Source organism: Callithrix jacchus, chromosome 3 (assembly GCF_049354715.1).
Source record: "Callithrix jacchus isolate 240 chromosome 3, calJac240_pri, whole genome shotgun sequence".
Taxonomy (NCBI): Eukaryota; Metazoa; Chordata; class Mammalia; order Primates; family Cebidae; genus Callithrix; species Callithrix jacchus.
In genome coordinates this window covers 112803273-112824092 of record NC_133504.1, presented here as the reverse complement: position 1 = coordinate 112824092, position 20820 = coordinate 112803273, and the positions used below count along the sequence as shown (strand labels likewise).

General features: G+C 36.1%; 1 protein-coding gene across 33 annotated transcripts in view; it reads right to left on the bottom strand.

Annotated features, from left to right (window-relative positions):
* The window catches only part of WDFY3 (WD repeat and FYVE domain containing 3), a 301952-nt gene that overhangs the window by 181628 nt on the left and 99504 nt on the right, over positions 1-20820 (bottom strand). For 22 of the 33 annotated variants that reach the window (XM_078366917.1, XM_078366923.1, XM_078366915.1 and 19 more), the window contains 2 exons: positions 16002-16212; positions 6958-7081 (listed from right to left, as the gene is read on the bottom strand). In XM_078366917.1, the coding sequence (XP_078223043.1) occupies positions 6958-7081; positions 16002-16181 (304 nt within the window). In that variant the 5' untranslated portion in view covers positions 16182-16212. Of the gene's footprint in view, positions 1-474; positions 529-6957; positions 7082-16001; positions 16213-20820 lie in introns of all 33 variants that reach the window. The other 11 variants (XM_035293366.3, XM_054253172.2, XM_054253171.2 and 8 more) reach the window with 1 other exon arrangement.

Below are 20820 nucleotides of genomic sequence, written 5' to 3'. Positions count from 1 at the left end.
TAGAGTTGTCAATCATTTGATTCAGGCTTTATCTTTCACACTGCATTTCAATACATACAGTTAGAATGAAAAACACCAAAATAGAGTTAGTAAAGCCCAGGATTAGATTAAATAAGTAAAGAATGCAGACAATCTTAAATACAATTTCTGAACCTACACTGAAATAAAACAAACAAATTCAATTAGCATTCAGAACAATCAGAAGGTAAAACATGTTAATAAGTGAAATACAAGTTTTCGATTGCAAAATCCATTTAAAGCATGTCATTTTCAAATTTATGCTTCACGATGATGTGAGTCACATTAATAGTAATATTATACCTATTTCATTAATGAAGACAGAAAGCCCTGAACAGCCTTGCCCCCTCCAAAAAAAAGTTCCACAAGTTAGTCAGAAAAACAGTATTAGAACTCACAGCTTCCATGCTTCTTTTCATTTGACAATACATAACCACATCTTGGGAATGAAATTACCTGAAGGTGTTGTGGCTTTGAAATCCTTAGGGGACAGCGGGGCACACTGTTTTTCTGTTTAAAAAAAAAAGGCTGGATTGTCTAAGTGGGGACTCACTAAATTTCACTAATTTCCTGCCACAGAGTACTGGGGTCAACATCATCTAACCTCTCCATTGCTGGATTGCTGCCCACTGGGGACTGTACCACTAGGTTTAACAGTGCTACCTAGCATGTAGCAAAAACATTAACAATAAACTGAAGATACTATTTTTTTATACAGGTATGAGTTTTCTGCTTTGCTGATATAAATTAAGCATGTGCCCTTAAACTTAAGCAGAATGAGAACTGGCTGAGCTAACTAGAAGAGATGGGGAAAAAACCTTAAGATACACTCTCTATACAATGCAGCCATAACATTAGGTTAATTTGACATTATGTCAAATTAATTGAGTCACTACTAAGTTCTAGCAAAAGCCACATGGAGGAAAAGGACAAAGAAAGAATTAAGGGAGAGAGAGAGACTGTGAGTTGACCTAAATGTATAACTAAACATCCATACGTCCACTTTGCAACTTGATATTCCCAAAAGGGTTTCCATTTTCAGTAACTTCAGATAGATGTAAACAACACAACTGCACATAAGCTTGTTTCCTACTGAGAGATCTACAGCTCATATCTCAAGTACATCTGATAAAAAGACTGTTATCTGTGTGTGGTGATTAGGCAACACCCAAAATAACAAGTCTTCCATAGCAAATTCAGAGGGGTACTGGAAGAACAATCTTGTTCTGGTGAACAACAAACAAAGCCACCCTTCAAAGGGATAATAGAAGGCTCACTTCACCTGTTTTTTCAAGAAAAAGTATATGAATGTAAATTAAGACAAATTCTTTTCAATGATAAAGTAGTCCAACTCACAAAAGGAGAAGGCAGAACTTGCTTGGTGGCCAGGGGCTGAGGGGAGGGGAAAATGCGGAGTTGCTGTGCAATGGGTATAAAGTTCTAGTCAAGTAAGATAAAAATGTTCTAGAGATCTGCTGTACAGCATGGTACATGAAGTTAACAGTTCAGTCCTGTACACTTAAAAATTGGTTAAGAGGGTAGATCCCATATTAAGTGTTTTTTTAATCACAATAAAAGCAAGTAAATAAGAAAAATATGTAAGAGTTGGATGATTTAGGATATCCTTAGGTCCTAAAAAATCTAGAACTTTTTACTAGAAAATCAATAGGTTAAAAAATCTCCATGAAAGTATTTTTGATAACAACACTTACCAAAAGAATCTTTCAATGTTCTAAACTAAAAGGGAAAGAAAAAACAAAACAAAAACAAGGATTCCCATAGTCAGGGCAAGGCTGACTGAGGAGACACTCAGAATTGTGTTCTTCTCTCCTAAAAATGAGGAAGCCTGGCTCTTCTAACTCTACTCCAATTTTCAAAGCATTAAAAAAAAAGAGGTGGGGGGTAGAGAAATCCTATGTCCAAAATCAGTAAAAATTTATTGAACACCTAATTATATGAGAAGCATTATTCTCGGTGCTAGTAATACAAGGGTGAACACAACAAACAATAAAATTAAATAAGTAAATAAAACAAAATACTTTCAGGTGATAACAGAGCTATGAAAGAAATACGCAATGTGACTGAATAGATACTAATGGGTGGGGACAGAGGACAGATGGCCTATTTGAGATAGGGTACTGAGGAAAGATCTTTCATGAGGAAGTGAACACACAAACTAAACTGAATATCATAGGATTCAAAGGTTAATAAATTTCAGAAGTTTAAAACTAAAAATTATGTGAAATTGTACAATATGAAAAAAAATGTATCTTAAAAATCCCTAAGTAATAAGATGTCACCAATGCGGAAAAGTGGATGAAAGGCATATGATCCTATATACTATTTGTGTCACTTGTAATGAGTCTATGATTATTTTAAACTTAAAAGTTGGAAGAAAAAAAAAACTTGTGTAACTCCTACTGTAATTAACAGTGAGACATCTTCTATTCAATTTAAGACATCTTTTATTATATCTAAAAAATTGCCTTGTGGATGTAAAATCATAAAGGGAGTTAAGAAAACAAATCTCTAGTTGTAGCAAAATGTCTTTCTACAAACATGCAGATTAGGTATTTAAAAAGATAGTAACAGAGGCAAGTATAAATAAGTTTTTAGGAATTTTTTCCTAATTGAGTATGTCTTTCAAGAAAGAAAATGCAATGACAGTCAGCATGTGACAGAAATTTACCTTCACTAAAAAGGCATAAACTACCCAAATCTTATAATGTATGTCAACTTTTTCCTTCAACAGGAGTAACTAAAATCAGAAAAGATAAAAAAAAGAGCCAGATGGCTCAGGCCTGTAATCCCAACACTTTGGGAGGCTGAGGTGGGCAGATCACTTGTGGCCAGGAGTTTGAAGCCAGCCTGGAAAACATGGTGAAACCCTGTCTCTACTAAAAATAAAAAATTATCCAGGGTTGGTGGTGGATGCCTATAATCCTAGCTACTTGGGAGGCTGAGGGTGGAGAATCGCTTGAACCTGGGAGGCAGAAGTTGCAGTGAGCTGAGATGGAGCTACTGCACTCCAGCCTAGTTAACAGAGTGAGACTTTGTATCACTAAAAACAAAAAAAAATGATAAAAGAGACAATACCATTTTTAATAGAGAAGGGAGAAGACAGAGACAGAGATACCCTAAATTATCTTAGCACCTTTCATTGGACTTGTTTCAAGGACTGCCAATATAAGTTAAAATATCTCACTTTAAAATCCATACATCGGTCTCTGGAATATACTGCTTCTGTGTAAGGGATTTAGTCCTCAATCTAAATTTTAACGGTTGTTACTCCAAAGATTGCCTAATAGGCTCCAGTTAAGATAGAAGATTGAGAATATGCATTTATCTCTGCTCTGTTCGGAAATGTCACTGCTACAAGCAGAAATGTGTTCCTTCAAAATTCATATTTTGAAGCCCTAACCCCCAATGTGAATGTATTTGAAGATGATGCTTATGAGAGGTAGCTGGTTATGAGGTCATGAGGGTGGGGCCCTCATGACAGGATTAGTGCCCTTACAGGAAGAGACACTAGAGAGCTGACTCTCTTTTCCCCTCCCCAAACTGAGCACACAGCAAGAAGGCAGCAATCTGCATGCCAGGACAAAAGCCCTTATCAGAACCTATCACCCTGTTCTCATAGTTCCAGCCTCCAAAGTTGTGAGAAAATCAATTTCTGCAGTTTAAATCTTCCAGTCTATGGCATTTTGTTATAGCAACCTAAGCAGACTAATATATCCACTGATATGGTTTGGCTCTGTGTGCTCACCAAAATCTCATCTCAAATTGTAATCTTCATGTGTCCAGGGAGAGACTTGGAGGGAGGTGACTGGATCATTGGGGTGGTTTCCCCAGTGCTGTTCTCACAATGGCGAGTAGGTGCTCAGGAAATCTGATAGTTTTATAAGTGTTTGACAGTTTCTTCACATGCTCTCTTCTCTCTCCTGCTACCTTGTCAAGAAAGTGCTTGCTTTCCCTTTGTCTTCCGCCATGATTATAAGTTTTCTGAGGCCTCCCCAGCCATGTGAAACTGTGAGTCAATTAAACTGCTTTTCTTTATCCCAGTCTTGGGTATTTCCTTATAGCACTATGAAAATGGATGAATACATCCACTAAAATGCTTATAAAAGGATTTTTAAAAGGTATAAATTCTTCAGAACAAGAAGAACAGAATAAATGAAAGCAATGAAATTTTGGATACTAAAACAGCAGAGAGATTCATGGTTACTTACTGATTTAGGAAACCCTAGAATCTTGAAGTAATTCAGGAAAAGTGGAAAAGCAACCAAACTAACCAAGAACCCCTGAGAGGATCATAAATTGGTGGCACTAGGCACCTTCAGAAGCTGCAATAAATATGGAACCATACAGAGAAGGATTGGTGGAAAATATGTTCAAGAGCAGTTAGACACAAGGTCCCCACTACTATGTGGGCACCAGATCAGAGGTTGGTTTGTTCACTGAAAAGAGTAAAAGAAGGAGTATGGACTGGTGGACACCAGGCACCATGTGGACACACAAAGGTAAAATAAAAGCTTATATACTAAACCTTCAGGGTCCCCAAATCTTTCCCTTACTTTGCTTCCAAAATGCATATATTTTCCAAGAAGAGACTGGACAATTCTCTGAGTACTGCTTAGTTTGGGAAAAAGATCACCAAAAAAATAGCCCAGCAAGATCACCTTATGTTGAAGCCCACAGTTGCAAGCTTCACACACAATTAAAAAGCTTTTTAATGCTCCATTCTTATATAAGAACAGATGGTCAAGGGTGAGACATGTAAGGACATTCTTTAACAAAAAAAGCAAAGACAAAAACAAATCGATAAAAAACAACCATTGTAATAAACCTGCAAGAAACAGATTGTTTAGGGAGACAAAAATCTGAAAGAAAGAAAAAGAAACCCTAGAAAGAGAATGCATCCCAAAAATAATAGAAACCAGTAAGAAAAGACACTTAGAAATAAAAAATATTTTTTAAAATGAGAAAAATATAATGTCACAAATGAAAAAAAAATCCTCCATAGAAGAGACAGATGATAAAATTGAGTTCTCTTAGCAAGTAGTCAAAAAACAAAGATAGAAAATGAGAGGAAGGATAAGAAAATGAGAGGAACGGTCTAAGAGGGTCATCTGACCAGAATGAGAAAACAGAGGGGAGGATATTATTAAACAATTCATGAAACTTTCCCCAAATTAAAGGATATGAATAACCACACTGAAAGAGTCTGATGAATACCCAGCACATTTACAAAAATAGGTCTACCACAAGGCATCTTATTATAAAATTTTAGAAAAGCAGGGACAAAGAGAAGATCCTAAAAACTTCTAGAAAAAAAAATAGGCTACAAAAGAAAAAAAAATCTAGGTAGCTTTTGATTTCTCAATAACAATGTAAGAACCTAAATTAAAACAGAAAATTTTTAAAATTCTGAGACAAAATTATTTCCAACATAGAACCTGATACTTACTTAAGGAGGAATGATAATAATGCAAGCGGCAAGATTTTCCAAAATGACCCTGAGTGCTCACACTGGGCTGCATGGAAAGACAGCGCTAAGACACCCACCACTGCCCATCTCAACCCTTGGTCAACTTTCCCAGGCAATTAGTAGCTTCTAATCTCTGCTGAGAGGGCCTCCTGGATTACAGAGCTAGCATTCTCAAACAACTCCTATAAATATCTAACAAGTATTCAAATGGCCTAAATCACAGGTAGTTTAAATGTCTCTTCACTAAGGAGATTACTCTCCAGCTTGCCTTTTAGGAATGGAGAGCAATGGGGGATGAAGAGAAGGGGAGGGAAGTATCTCTCCCTTTAAATGTAAACCACAGCTGCATATTCAGCACATCTTCCCAGCACAAGTATCTGTGAGATCATGAGAGTGGTAGGACTGCGTCTTCTTTTCTCTTATTGATCCCAGGTTTTATATTAAGCTTCCTTTTCTGTAATAATCATGCTGTATGATGTAGTGGAATTTGTTCTAAGTCCTGGCAGCTGAAAGGTTTTCAGGCTAAAGGTTGCACTTTAGTTACTGAAGAAAAAATAACCCATTTTTTACATCAGTAGTCAAAAAATGTTTAGCTCATGGTATGTCTAAAATGAACAAAACCTTCACAATTCCCTTGTATCCTTTTTTATGAAGCTGTTGGAAAAGATGATTTACCAAAATCAGGAATTTAAAGGATTCAGGAAACAGAACACATCCAAAAGAAATGAAAAGGCATCCCTGGACAATGTGAATAGAGATGTTAAAATGGCAGCTGTGCAGCTGGCCTAGAGAGCAACTACTAGAGATGACAGAGAGACCCCTAAGTAGCTTATGGTCTAACGGAAAGATCAAGACACATGTCCAGTGACCACCTATGAGGTTGAGAAGAAAAACTGTAGTTCAGAAGAGAAAAAATTTTTCTTTGCCTAAAGAAATCAAAAATCATTTCATCAAGGAAGCATGACTTAATCATGCTGATGTTTAGACATATTTAAATGAGGAAAGAGTCTCCTTCCTCAGTGAAGCATTCTAAGTAAATGATTAAAATAAGAGTATAGACATGTTTGAGGACTACAGACAGCTGGATTTGGTTGAAATACAGAAAAGAAAACAAGCAGTAGAATCAAAGTATGCTTAAGAAAAAAAAAGACCAGATGATAGCTTTGCCATAAATGTCATGTTGAGAAATTTGTATTTTGTTCAAAGGGAAAAAGAGACTATTTTAAAAGGTTAAAGTGGAAGTGGTAGTGGTCCAGGCAGAACAGCCTTGAGCAGAACTATTCAAGAGTTGAAGACACTGAAACCAGGAGAAGAATGTGACTCTAAGAATGGGAATGGGGATAGGTATGTGCTGAGATTAAGGTCTGTTTTCCATTTAATTTTAATGGGACTTTTACAGAACTGTCTGTTTATTCAAACAAATCAGTTTTTGCTGGCTACTGTAAAAATACCTGTGGATTTGTTTGATGCTCTCCTTCTAATTTCTGTCACCATTAGTCGTGAGACTTGCGTTGTGAACTGCAGAAGATCAGAAAATTTTTCTGTCATTGTATTTGGTGGAGCATTTCCAAAAACCTGTAGATAAGAATAGACATTGTTAATGAAGCAATGACAATTTTTTTCTTTTTATTCTGTGAATTTTAAATTTCCAGATGACTGGAAAATCAAGTCCAGAAAAGTCTATCTACACAGTTACTTTGGATCTTAATATGTTGAAAATACAACTCTTTCAATAAATCACATATCTAGCCACATTTCCTTATACATATTAATTTGTTAAAGAAATAATTAAAATCTAAGATCCAAAGATATCATTGATAAAATTTTAATCAATCTCACTAAAAACCTTAGAAAATATAACATTTTTCTTTTCTTTTTTTGGTGAGATGGAGTCTCAATCTGTTGCCCAGGCTGGAGTGCTACAGTGGGGCAATCTTGGCTCACTGCAACCTCTGCCTCCTAGGTTCAAGCTATTCTCCTGCCTCAGCGTCCCGAGTAGCTGGGACTACAGGTGCATGCCACCACACCTGGCTAATTTTTGTATTTTTAGTAGATATGGGGTTTCACCATGTTGGCCAGGCTGGTCTTTAACTCCTAACCTCAGGTGATCCACCTCCCTTGGTCTCCCAAAGCGCTAGGATTACAGGCATGAGGCAACTCCGCCCAGGCAACATTTTTCTGAGGAAAGACAATTTAAGAATTTAGAGAAAAGTTATAAAGGAACTTTGATGGAGTACAGGCACACTGGATAGTGAAAAGCAGTTCTACTGCTAAATCCCTGGCTGACTTTAGAATTCACTAAACTCATCTTGTACTCAGAATTTCTACATACTAATCACAGTTATTTTCAAAATAAGGCTGTTATGAAAAAGACTAGAATAAAGAAAGTAAATGGAAGGGCCATGAAATAAACTTGTTTTTATACAATTTTTTAAATAAATGAACTTTAGAATAAATAATTCTTATTCTTAATTTTATTTATTATTATTTTTTTGAGAACAGGGTCTTGCAATATTGCCCAGACAGGTCTTGAACTCCTGGGCTCAAGCTATCCTCCTGCCTCTGCCTCCCTAAGTGCTGGGATTACAGGCATGAGCCACTACACCCTGCCTACAATAAACATTTTTTAAAAATAAATGAGTATGGGTTCAGCAAAGAGAATTTAAGAAAATGAAACCTGGACAGACTACCATAAGAAATGGTATTTTAATGGGTATATAACTAGATGTATCCTGAAGTATTATTTTTTAAAATATTCTTTATAGCTGAAAGAAAATTCTCTATATTCTAAGGCTATCTCTCCCTTATAACACTCATTACACAGTATTTTATATTATTATTACCTGTTCAAATGTCACTACAATAGGAGAAAACATAATTTACTCATCTTCATATTCTCCCAAGCTAGCACTCTGCCTTTTATAGTGAAGCTCCCGAAACATGGTTGTTTGTTTATATGTTGACTGCCCTCACAACCAAATTCTAGAGAACATTCAGGGAGCACTGAAGGAGAACATGAGAACATAGACTAAAATTAAGAAGGAAAACCAAACAAACAAGCAAATAAAAGACCAAGCTAGGGAGATGGCCTGAAAAAGAAAACCAAATAAAAATCTAAGACCAAAAAAAAAAACCTCTTTATTTTCCAGGTATTGTTTACAAATTTTGGCCCAAAGATACAGAAGAGAAAACCTGATCTATCACATCATTCGCAGTGTCCTTAGCATAAGAGAAATATGTATTTAAGGAAGTGCTTCTATTCCTCTTGTTATACCAGTCCCCCCATCTGTGAGAAGTTCTAAGACCTGTTTTGGTACAGATAGTACCAAAACCCGTAAACATTTTATTTTTTACTATAACACATATCAGTGGTAGTAAAGTTTAATTAATAAATTAGGCACAGTAAGAGACTGGCAACAGTAATAATAAAGTAGAACAATTGTAACAATATACTGTTTACTATTTGACAAATACAAGATTCCTTGTTACTGTAGATTTCAGAAACCTCCCCATACAGTTTTAAGTCAAGAACTTTTACCTTTTCACTTAAAGGAAGCACTTCTCTCTGGCATACCCAAGTTGCCAGTGGCTTACCTTCTGCACTTTGGGGCCATTATTAAGTAAAATAGGGTTTCTTGAAAACAAGCAGTTTGATACCAGGACAGTGGGTCTGATAACTGAAGCTGCAACCAAGTGACTATCGGGCTGATGGCCCATAAAGTGGACAAAGGAATAATTCATGTCCCAGAAGGGATGGAGCTGAATGATGTGAGATTTCAAACTTATAAATTGTTTCTGTAATTTTCCACTTAGTATTTTCAGACCACAGATGACCAAAATCATGAAAAGCAAAACCATGAATAGAGATTACTGCATAATGTAAACAATTCCTTCCAAAGATCCCAATAAAAGGATATATGTAATATCCTTCTAATAGAAAATGTGTTTCTTACATGTTTCTTATAACCTCCCTCAAATTAAGTTGAAAACACTAAAACAACAAATCAATTCTACAAGGGTATCCTTTTATCCAGATACCTAGTGTGTTCAATAATTTCACAAGTGAGTAATTTGTAATAATATCAAAAAAACAAACTGTACTTTTCAATACTTCCTCAGCAAATATGTATGTTTTTCTGCTAAGATTTTGATAAATGTTGGAATGCTGTATGATTAGAATTAATCTGTTATTTGTTAAATAATCTATGTTACCTGTTAAATAAAACTCATATTCCTTTTCTTTTCTTTTGAGACAGGTTCTTACTCTGTCACTCAGGCTGGAGTGCAGTGGCACTATCACGGTTCACTGCTATCTTGACCTCCTGAGCTCAGGTGGTCCTCCCACCTCAGCCTCCTTAGTAGCTAGGACTACAAGTGCCTGCCACCATACCCGGCTAATTTTTGTATTTTTTGTAGAGATGGGGGTTTCTCCATGTTGTTCAGGCTGGTTTTGAACCCTGGGCTCAAGTGATCTGCTCACATTGGCCTCCCAGAGTTCTGGGAATACAGGTATGAGCCACTGAGCCTGGTCAGAAACCTCTATTCTTTAACAAAGTGGAGACTGATAAAAATCGAGAAGCCTAATAATCACACGTTTGAATAGCCACTCCACCTGTGCTCAGAGATGAGTACATAGCTTTCTGTTGTTGTTGTTGTTGAGACAGTTTCACTCTTGTTGCCCAATCTGGAGTGCAATGGCATGATCTCTGCTCACTGCAATTTCGGCCTCCTAGTGATTCTCCTGCCTCAGTCTCCAGAGTAGATGAGATTACAGATGCCCTCCACCATGCCCAGTAATTTTTTTTGTATTTTTTAGCAGAAACGGGGTTTCACCATGTTGGCCAGACTGGTCTTGAACTCCTGGCCTCAGGTAGTTCGCCCATCTTGGCATCCCAAAGTGCTGGGATTACGGCAGGCATGAGTCACTGCTCCTGGCCGACTACATAACTTTTTAATTGACGTGTCTATAAATATTCCTATTACTCAGAGTATATCAGTGTATATTTTGCTCCTAAGAATTAGTGGGAGGTATGTTATTCCCAAGAGTTGTTAGGACAACTGAACAGAACCAATAGCTCATTCCTTGAGCAGTTATAAAGATATGATTACTCAACCAGTCTTCACGCTGGGTAAATAATACACTGTTGAAAATGCTACTAACTTTTTACAAAAATTCTGATGTTTATTGCTTTATTCCTCAAAGAAATTTTCTCACAAGACAAGTAAAACTGACTTGAACTTACCAACCCAAAATCAGCCCTATAGAAAAAAGACTACATCATAATTGGCAATCTGAAATGAACAAACATTGCTTCTTGAATAAGGTTTATTTACTCACCAATATTTATTGACTTCCTACCATATATGCCAGGCAATGTTCAAAGAGTAGTGATTACAAAGGTAAATAAATACATTTCCTGTGCTCATGAAACACAGGACATTTTAGCACAGAAGACCAATGGTAAATGAGTTGATTTTAAAATTAAAATTATTTAAAGATAGTGTTATGTTATGAAGAAAGTAAAACAGGGTAGCTGAAAGAGAATGACCAGGGTGGGAAGAAGGTTGTCAGGAAAGGTCTCTGAAGAAGCGACCCCAGTGCCAAAGGATGACACTGACAAATGAGGAAAAGTGACAATTCAGAGACAGAGAAAAAAGGATGCAAGCAGTGAGAAAAGAGTTGTGCAAAGACCTTAAAGTGAGATTGAGTTTGGGGTGTTGAGAAATTGAAAGGAGGCTGATAAAGCTGGGGCATTTTATATAAGAGGAAAATGGTACAAGATAAGGTTGGAGGGATACAGGGACTAAAGCATGAATCTTACACTGTAGATAATATTGAATGAATAAGGTAGCAAAGAAAAGAGTGTAGTTTTTGTGGTTGACTTCAATTAAATCTAAAAATATTAGGTATATTTTCACTACTTTCAACAGGTAGTGGTATTTCTTGAAAATATACAATGCTTCCATCATTTATATAAATGTTTGCCAAAGAGGATGCAGCATGAAGCTGGGAGTCAGAAGGTGTGGATTCTACTTCTCACTCTCTGGGAGTACTGACTACTTGTCAAATTCTTCCGGTTCTAGGTGGCTCATAACTGTAATTCCAGTACTTTGGAAGGCCAAGGAGGGTAAATCACCTGAGGTCAGGAGGTGACACCAGCCTGGCTAACATGGTGAAACCCCATGTCTTCTAAAAATATAAAATTAGCTGGGTGTGGCGGCACATTCCTACAGTCCCAGCCACATGGGAGGCTGAGCCTGAGGACTGCCTGAATCCGGAAGGCAGATGCTATAGTCAGCCAAGATCGCCCCGCTACACTCCAGCCTGGGCACAGAACCAGACTGGGTCTCAAACAAACAGTGACAAAAGATTTCTGGTTCTGCAGAGGAAGAAAGTTGGGCAAGAGAAGTGGTAATACATTCAACTCAAAAGGGCTGATTCTAAAATACATACGTGAAATTTGTAACAGATTTAAAAAAACAAAAACAGTAGTACTGAGGAACGAAAATGCCTTCTAGCAAATTCACTAGAAATAACAACAATTACTATATAATACCAACATAAAATCTGCCTAGCACTATTCAAGTACTTGGTGTCATTTAAGCTTTATAAAATCCTACAGTAGAGGTTCTGTTAGTATCCTCATTTTAGAGATAAGAAAATTAAGAGTTAGAAAAGTTAACTTAAAACAGGAGAAAATACAGACAGAATTTAAAACTATATCTGTCTGAATCCAAGCCAGGCTCTTAATCACTCAGTCCTATATTTTTCTCAAACTGTTCATGAACCCTATCACTGTAACTTTTCATAGTGTTCACCTTTAGAGAGAAATAGCAAAGTTTAACTTATTTTTAAAAGTCATTTTTAATATCCACCTGAATAGATTTCAGAAGATTTCCTGACACCTCTTCAACCAAATATTTTTGGCACTCAGGGAAAACAAATTAATGGTGTTATCCAATGGTATTTATAAAGGCACAATATATATTTCAATATATACTTGTTACTGAATGGTGCTATTCAATAAAAATGTATTAAATATGACTAATAAAAGAAATGTTGGAATGTTTACAAACTTTTTAAAAATGGAGGCTTTTGTTTCCTAAATATGTATAATATCGAAAATTAAGTCAGACTATTGACGATTATTAGTCTTCAAATAATGTGCTATAAATAACAGTGTTAAAAAATTAACAATGAAGATGTAATTGCATTATTTCATATGGTAAGTCAGTTAAGATTTCTTATCAATTAATATAAATGTTTAGGGAAACATTTTTCTTATGCTCTTTCGTTTTCTAAGAAGGACCATCAGATGAGAGTTTGAGAAGAACAGAATGCCCAACTCAGCCCCGTCCCATACTTTTGGGCTCTGCCTGTCTCACAAGAATATGCATTTTCATCTGTTCTGGCTGTGGCTTGCAACTGTTCAGTTCTGCCAGTGACTAGGTAAGTAAACATGACTATTTCAGGGCTGAATTCAGAAGTCCTTTGTTGCACAGATCCAAGCCACATTCTCCAGTATCAACTCTATTGGTATTACGTAATAAGTAATAAAGCTGCAACAAAATAATTTGTCTGTCTGCCTTATGATTTCTCTCTCATTTGGTTCTAAGTTTGGGTGACCTCTCTTAAGCTAACAAATTAAAAAGTGATGGTAATCTGTAAGGGATTAAAAAAGGACACTATTACATTTACATGCTTCTCAAACATAAATTGGAAATAAGTCCAAAAATAAGGGTGTTTCTTAAAGAAGATCTAATTGGTAAACATTGCATTTAGAGTATAATATACTACAAAATACAAGTAGTATAGTAATTAACAGTGGCAGCTATGAATTTTTTGACAAGTAAAATGCTACTCATTTTGAATAAGTTTAAACCAAATTTTTTTTTGTCAACTTTTGTTCTTGGAACTAAAGATTAATTCTTTTTAAGAATGCTGAATAAATATTATTCAGCTATTTTCAGACTTCACCATCATCTTTCAGTTTGAGCAAATCAGCAAGAAGGAAGACAACAGCAGCCTCCTTATAGGACAGTAATGAAGACAACAGGAGGCATTTCAAGAACCAGCATGAGACATGGCCCAGAGACAAGATTCTATGTGTCATTTCCCAACCCATGTTTCTCAAAGGTAAAAATCATGCACTGAAATAACACTATTAAGCATACTTTAAAAACTAGTCTGTAGATAGCTGTCCGTGTCTAAGAGTATTACACCTTGTTTACCATTTAGCTCTAATCAAGTAAAGTCTCAAAAATCAACACTGCAATTCCTTTTTAGCAATCATGGTAAGAACTGGTTGGCTCTAGCGACATACTAAGCTATTCACTCACCATAGGTATTTCTCACTAATGGAGAATGCTTAAGCACAAGTGGCCAAATGTTAAACAGATATAGCTATATATTTCTAAATTTAATGAAAATTGTATCTAAGGGCAATTTTAGTTTATTAATTATAATTACATCCACTGACTAAGAATTATTTTTAAAATAATACATTTTTCAAATTGATCATAATGGTACAGATACAACTTTCTATCTTTTCTTAAGAGTTATTGAACCTTTGTGATACTCAAATCACTGTGATATTCAAATTATAATACAGGTTTAAGGCATTGCATACATAGGTGCTTTGAATCAACCAATTAAAAACTTTTGAGAAAATTTAATGAGACAATAACATAGGACATAACTAAGTCCAACATTATAAGTGATAGAGAATAATTACTAAAGTATCTCATATCTACTTATTAAAACAACAAATATTCGTAAGATTCTTTTAGTCTAGTAGACTGTGGAAGCCTAACTGATGAAATACATGGTATATATACATATATATGTAGGCTATTACTTAAAAATAATTCAGTTAATAGCCAAGAACAATTCCACTAACTGCTCTAAACATTCTCATTACCTTGTAAACATTCCTAAGTCAGAGAGAAGGAAATCACCTCAAACTACTCAGTAGTCAACAGCACATCATGACATTAAGGTAAAACAGAAATAGGATTAAAAAACAAAACTTCCAGGTAACAAAAATTAACTTCCTATAATAAAAATTATTAACTTCCCTGAATAGGGCTTAAAACAATGGTTTGTCATAGTTCTCTCTCCCATTTTTTTTTTTTTTTTTTGAGATGGAGTTTCACTCTTGTGACCCAGACTGGAGTGCAATGGCGCAATCTCGGCTCATGGCAACCTCCGCCTCCTGGGTTCAGGCAATTCTCCTGCCTCAGCCTCCCGAGTAGCTGGTATTACAGGCATGCGCCACCATGCCCAGCTAATTTTTTGTATTTTTAGTAGAGACAGGGTTTCACCATGTTGACCAAGATGGTCTCGATCTCTTGACCTCATGATCCACCCGCCTCGGCCTCCCAAAGTGCTGGGATTACAGGCTTGAGCCATTGTGCCCGGCCCTCTCTCCCATTTTTAGAAGAGCTATTTTAAACCTTTCCCCAGTTCTTCTCACATTCCTACTCTAGCATCTCCTCGCTCTATCATTCTCATAATCAACAGCAGTAAAAGTATGTTATTTAAAAGTGTTTCATGGCAGCAACAATTAGTGGTAGGGCACCTACAAGCCTATGAAACTATTTGACTTTTTAAAATGATGTATTTGTGAACTTTTGATAAGTATACAGAAGTTATTGTTATTATTACTATTATTTGTTTTTTGAGACAGAGTTTTGCTCTTGTCGCCCAGGCTGGAGTGCAATGGCATGATCTTGGCTCACCGCAACCTCTGTCTCCAGGTTCAAGTGTTTCTCCTGCCTCAGCCTACCAAGTAGTTGGGATTATACACTACCCAGCACACCCAGCTAATTTTTGTGTTTTTAGTAGACATGGAGTTTCACCATGTTGGCCAGGTTGGTCTCAAACTCCTGACCTCCGGTGATCCACCTGCCTTGGCCTCCCAAAGTGCTAGAATTACAGGCATGAGCCACAGTGTCCAGCCTAAAGATATTTTAAAGATACCCAGCATGATTGTTACATGTAATTCACAAAATATATTAAAACATTAACTCTATTTGGATTCTCTATAGCCTATAACTATCCTCTTACACTAACTCTTAAACAACAGCAAATTATAATGACTTTTTAAAGTGTACAAAGGGTTTGGGCAAGTTATCATTTGGTGTAATAAAACCATCACTTCAAAAGGTAACAGAAATAACATAATTGGTAATTTACAATCTGTTCCTCTTCCAAAACTCAACCCCATTACAGGGACATTTTAGACAATGCTCACAGCTTGCCCTTTATCTGTTAAAAATCAAAGAAGTCTCACTAACTGTAGTTTATTCTCACCAGGTTTCACATCAAATCACATTGCTTTACAGCAAATTGAAAAGATGAAATGATAACACTAAGCTTCTTAAAAATGTACTCATCCTATCATTTTTTCCTACCTATGGCATACCAGTGACTTTCAGATTATTGTAGTGCCACCCAGTCCTGGAAGGTGTGTGTCTGGCAACCTGGACTTACCCTGTTAAACACTGGCAGCATCATATACAGTTTCTCTTCTTGTTCCTTCTGAGTCATGTGCCGGGGAGGATGGCACAACTCCGTGAAGAGCCGGCGGAGGTGCATCAGTCCCAAGGCATTGTCTTGTGGGCTGCACTCCTCCTGCCTCGGCCGCCCCATGATCCTCTTCACCATGTTCATCTTGGCTGGTTGGTGAGACACACTTCTAATTCTGTAGAAAAATGTCAATACATGAACAGTTGAAACATTATCATCTTGACTAGGTCAAGCATGCATGTAAGAGCTTATAAGAAATTTACAAAACAAAATTATGTCTAAAATATATCGTTCTACTTCTTTGAACAGAAAAGACAGGGAAGCAAAATTCTGATAAATTCCCCTGAAGAACAAATTATGAATCATAGCACTGGAAGTTCCTACTCATTTTGCCACGATTTATGTAAAATGTAAAACATTAATCAGACAAGTAACAAATGTTTCCAATTAGTTTATAGTCATATCAAGTTCAAAAATAAAGACGCCCGGCATAGTGGTGCATGCCTGTAATCCCAGCACTTTTGGAGGCTGAGGCAGCCGAATGGCTTGAGCTCAGGAGTTCGAGACCAACCTGGGCAATATGACAAAATCCCATCTCTACTAAAAATACAAAAATTAGTTAGGTGTGGTACTGTGTGCCTACAGTCCCAGCTACTCAGGAGGCAGAAGTGGGAGGATCACTTGAGCCTGAGAGGTTGAAGTTGCAGTGAGCCAAGATCATGCCACTGCATTCCATCCTGGGCAAGTGAGACCCTGTCTTTAAATAAATAAAAAAAATAATAACATAAAGGGATCACAAAACTTACTATTAACAGACTTCTTAATGGTTAATGTAAAAATATTGAAAAAAGAAACTTTACCCTAATCTTAACACATCTAACATAGTCAAAACCTCACAAATTTTTCTATTTTTAGTTATTTAATTTATAATTAATTTTTCCCTAGAAAATTCAAGTATAACTTGAGTACCTGAACAATAGTGTATATTATAAATTAAAATATGCAAATTAAATATAATAATATCCTAATTTATCACGTAAGTCATAAAAGGACTGAAAATGATCATGTAACAGTAGACTACTTTCTAAAACTATAGTTTGGTAAATCATGTTAAATCATTTAGTAGACAATGACAAGCATTTTTAAAAGAAGTGAAATAGAATAGAAAAAAATAGAAGATATATGAAAACAGCTTGTTTCATGAAGCTTATTTCAGATAAGTGTGGATGAATGTGTACTGAATCATAATGCAAAATGTATTCCTTGCTGGAGCTGCAGTTCAAAAAATACACAAACTAATCATTGAGTTAAAGTATGTACAGAATCAGTAACAGCAAGCTTTCAGAAAGCATCATTACCCCTTTTTAGCCACTACTAACGATGCCAGCAATTAGCTAAGTCTAGACACAAAAACAGGATATCTTACAAAAGAAACCAGGAACGCTGGGAGGACATTCTGGGTATGCAGAATTTGGATGAAAGACAATTTGCTTTTTAATCCATAGAAAAGCAGGCATCACTTGAGAATAATTTTTAATTTTGCTACAGAACCACATAAGCCAGTATGCCATTTAAGAAATGAAAGACTACAGCAAGGTTACAGTTTTATTTACTAAACATCTGCCTATTGATTTTTAAGACTATAAGAACAAGAATTTCAAACACACTTGCCCTTGCGAATTTTGAGTGAATTCCATATTTGACTACAGGTACATGCTGAGGCACTGTAGCTAACAGGAGATATGATGTGAATCATCACAAGTGAGGAGGAGACAGACAAATTCTGCCTAGAACTCTGCCAATGGCTTGTTTGCACTGAATGACTACTGTGCAGAGAGCACTTGGCACATTTTCAAGTGCCCAACTGCAGGAAACAGCATTAACACATAGGCACAGGGCTGGGAGAGCATTTAATCTGCAAAATAACAAAAGTTAGTCCAGTTCAAAGATGTCCAGTGTATCTTGTTCTTGAAAAATATATCTTCCAAATATAAATATTTCAACAAATATGTTCAAATAAACTACTATGTGCTGCAGTCCTGGAAATCCCCTGAGCAAAACTTAAATTTGAAGGGAACTATAAACATTTTGTAAATTAACTAACACTTTAGATTATTTATAGTTCTGCTCCATGTCCTTACCCTGTAGCTAGAGTTCATAATCTAGAGATTGCAGATAGGACTTAGGGGATTCATGATCCTTCAACAGTTCAAAAATTTTTTTTCTAACAGATTCTCAGCTTTCAGAGGGGTCTATATCATTTTTTTTAAAGGTCAAGAATCATTCTCTTTTTTACAATGAGTTTCAAAGAACTTACAGAACATCTCATTTGCTCCTGATTCAAACTTACAAAAATGGTGTGAAGAGACTCTCTTTTTTCCCCTAGGTTTTATTGAGGTATAATTGAGAAATAAAAATTGCATACATTTTAGGTACAACAATGTTCTGATATACATACACATTGTGAAATAATTAGCATAGTCAAATTAATTAATATATTCATCACCTGAAATAGTTATTCAAAAATATGTGGTGAAATCATGTATTATCTACCTTCGTAGCAAATTATCAAGTATACAATTCACAATCAACTATCAATAATGTCACATTGCTGTACATTAGATCTCCAGAACTTTCCATCCTTTGATCAATATCTCCCCATTTCCACCCTCCCCAGCCCCTGGCACCCACCATTCTACTCTACTTCTGAGTTTGACTACTTTATATTCCACATGTAAGTGATATCATACAGTATTTTTCTTTGCATGACTGGTTTATTTCACATTTAGTATTTTCACATTAGTATAATCTTCTCAAGGTTCATCTGCAATGTTGCAAATGACAGCACTTCCTTCTTTTATAAGGCCAAATAATATTCCATTGTGTGTGCTACACACGCACACATATATATCACATTTTCTTTATCCATTCATCTGTCAAGGGACATTGAGATTGTTCACATATCTTGGCTTTTGTGAATAGTGCTGCAACGAACATGAGAGTGCAGGCATCTCTTCAAGATACTGATTTCACTTCATTTGGAAATATACCCAGAAGTGAGACTGCTGTATCATAAAGATAGTTCTATTTTTAATATCTTGAGGAACCTCTAAACTGTTTTCCAAGGTAGTTATACCAACTGATATTCCCACCAATGGGGTACAAGAGTCGCCTTTTTTCCACATTCTGGGCAACAGTTATCTTTTGTCTTTCTGATAATAGCCATTCTAACAGGTATGAGGTGATATCTTCTTATTGTGGTTTTGATCTGCATTTTCCTGATGATTATTAATATTGAGCATCTTTTCACATGTCTATTAGCTATTTGTATATCTTTTCTGGAGAAACATCTATTTGAGGGGTGCTCTGCTCACTTTTTAATCAGGTTATTTGAGTTTCGCTATGACTTGCATGAGTCCCTTATGTACTTAAATCATTACCTACACCAGTATCACAAGACACCCCCACTGGGTTTACCTAGTAGTTTCAGGTATTATATTTAAGTCTTTAGTCAATTTTGAGTTAGTTGTTGTATACAGTGTAAGGTCTAATTTTATTCTTCTGCATGTGGATATCCAGTTTTCCCAACACTGCTTTTTTACAGAGACTATCTTTCACCATTCCACATTCTCAGCACCCTTGTTGAAGATCAGCTGACTGCAAATGCACAGATTTATATCTGGTGTCTCTATTCCATTTCATTGGTCTACATGTCTGTTTTTATGCCAGTACCATACTATTAAGATTATTGTAGCTCTGTAATATATTTTGCTATCAGGAAATATGATAGTTCCAGGTTTTTTTCTTCTTGTTCAAGACTGCTATGGCTATTTGGGTTCTTTTGTGGTTCCATATGGATTTTAAGATTTTTCTTCTATTTCTGTAAAGAAATTTATTGAAGGCTGGATGCAGTTGCTCACGCCTATGGTCCCAGCACTTTGGGAGGCCGAGGTAGACAGATCACCTGAGGTCAGCAGTTCAAGACTAGCTTGGCCAACATGGTAAAATCCCGTCTCTACTAAAAATACAAAAAGTTAGCCAGACATGGTGGTACACACCAGTAGTCCCAGCTACTTGGGAGGCTGGGCAGGGGAATCACTTGATCCTGGGAGGTGGAGGTTGCAGTGAGCCGAGATGGTGCCACTGCACTCCAGCCTGGGTGACAGAGCAAGACTCTAACTCAAAAAAAAAAACAGAATGCTATTGGAATTTTTTATAAGGATTATGCTTAATCTACAGATTATTTTGGGTAGCATGAACATTGTAACAACATTAACTCTACCAATCCATGGACACAAGAAATCTTTGCATTTACCAATGTCTTATTTAATGTCCATCATCAATGTTTTATTATTTTCAGTGTACAAGTCTTTCACTTCTTTAAGTTTGTTTCTTTGAATTGCATTCTTTCTGTTGCTATTGCAAATGGGATAGCTTCCTGCCTTTAAAAGAGGACCCCAAGATAAGAATTCACTCAAAGTATGATAGTGAAAAAGAACTTGGATGAGAATCCAGGCCTTCCAAGCCCAGTGAAGTAGCCTTCACCAGGCTTACTTATACTGATGTATCAATTTTAAATTATAAAATCCTTGGAAACTGTGACTCTAGTTAACATGTTTATTTATTTAGCATTAGGTAACAATTAGAATGTGAAAATAATCTTTTTTGAGTTTTCTGAAATACATCAATCTTCTTTTTTTTTTGAAACTGGGTCTTGCTCTAACACACAGGCTAGAGTGCAGTGGTGCAATCACAGTGCTCACTACAGCCTTGAACTCCTGGG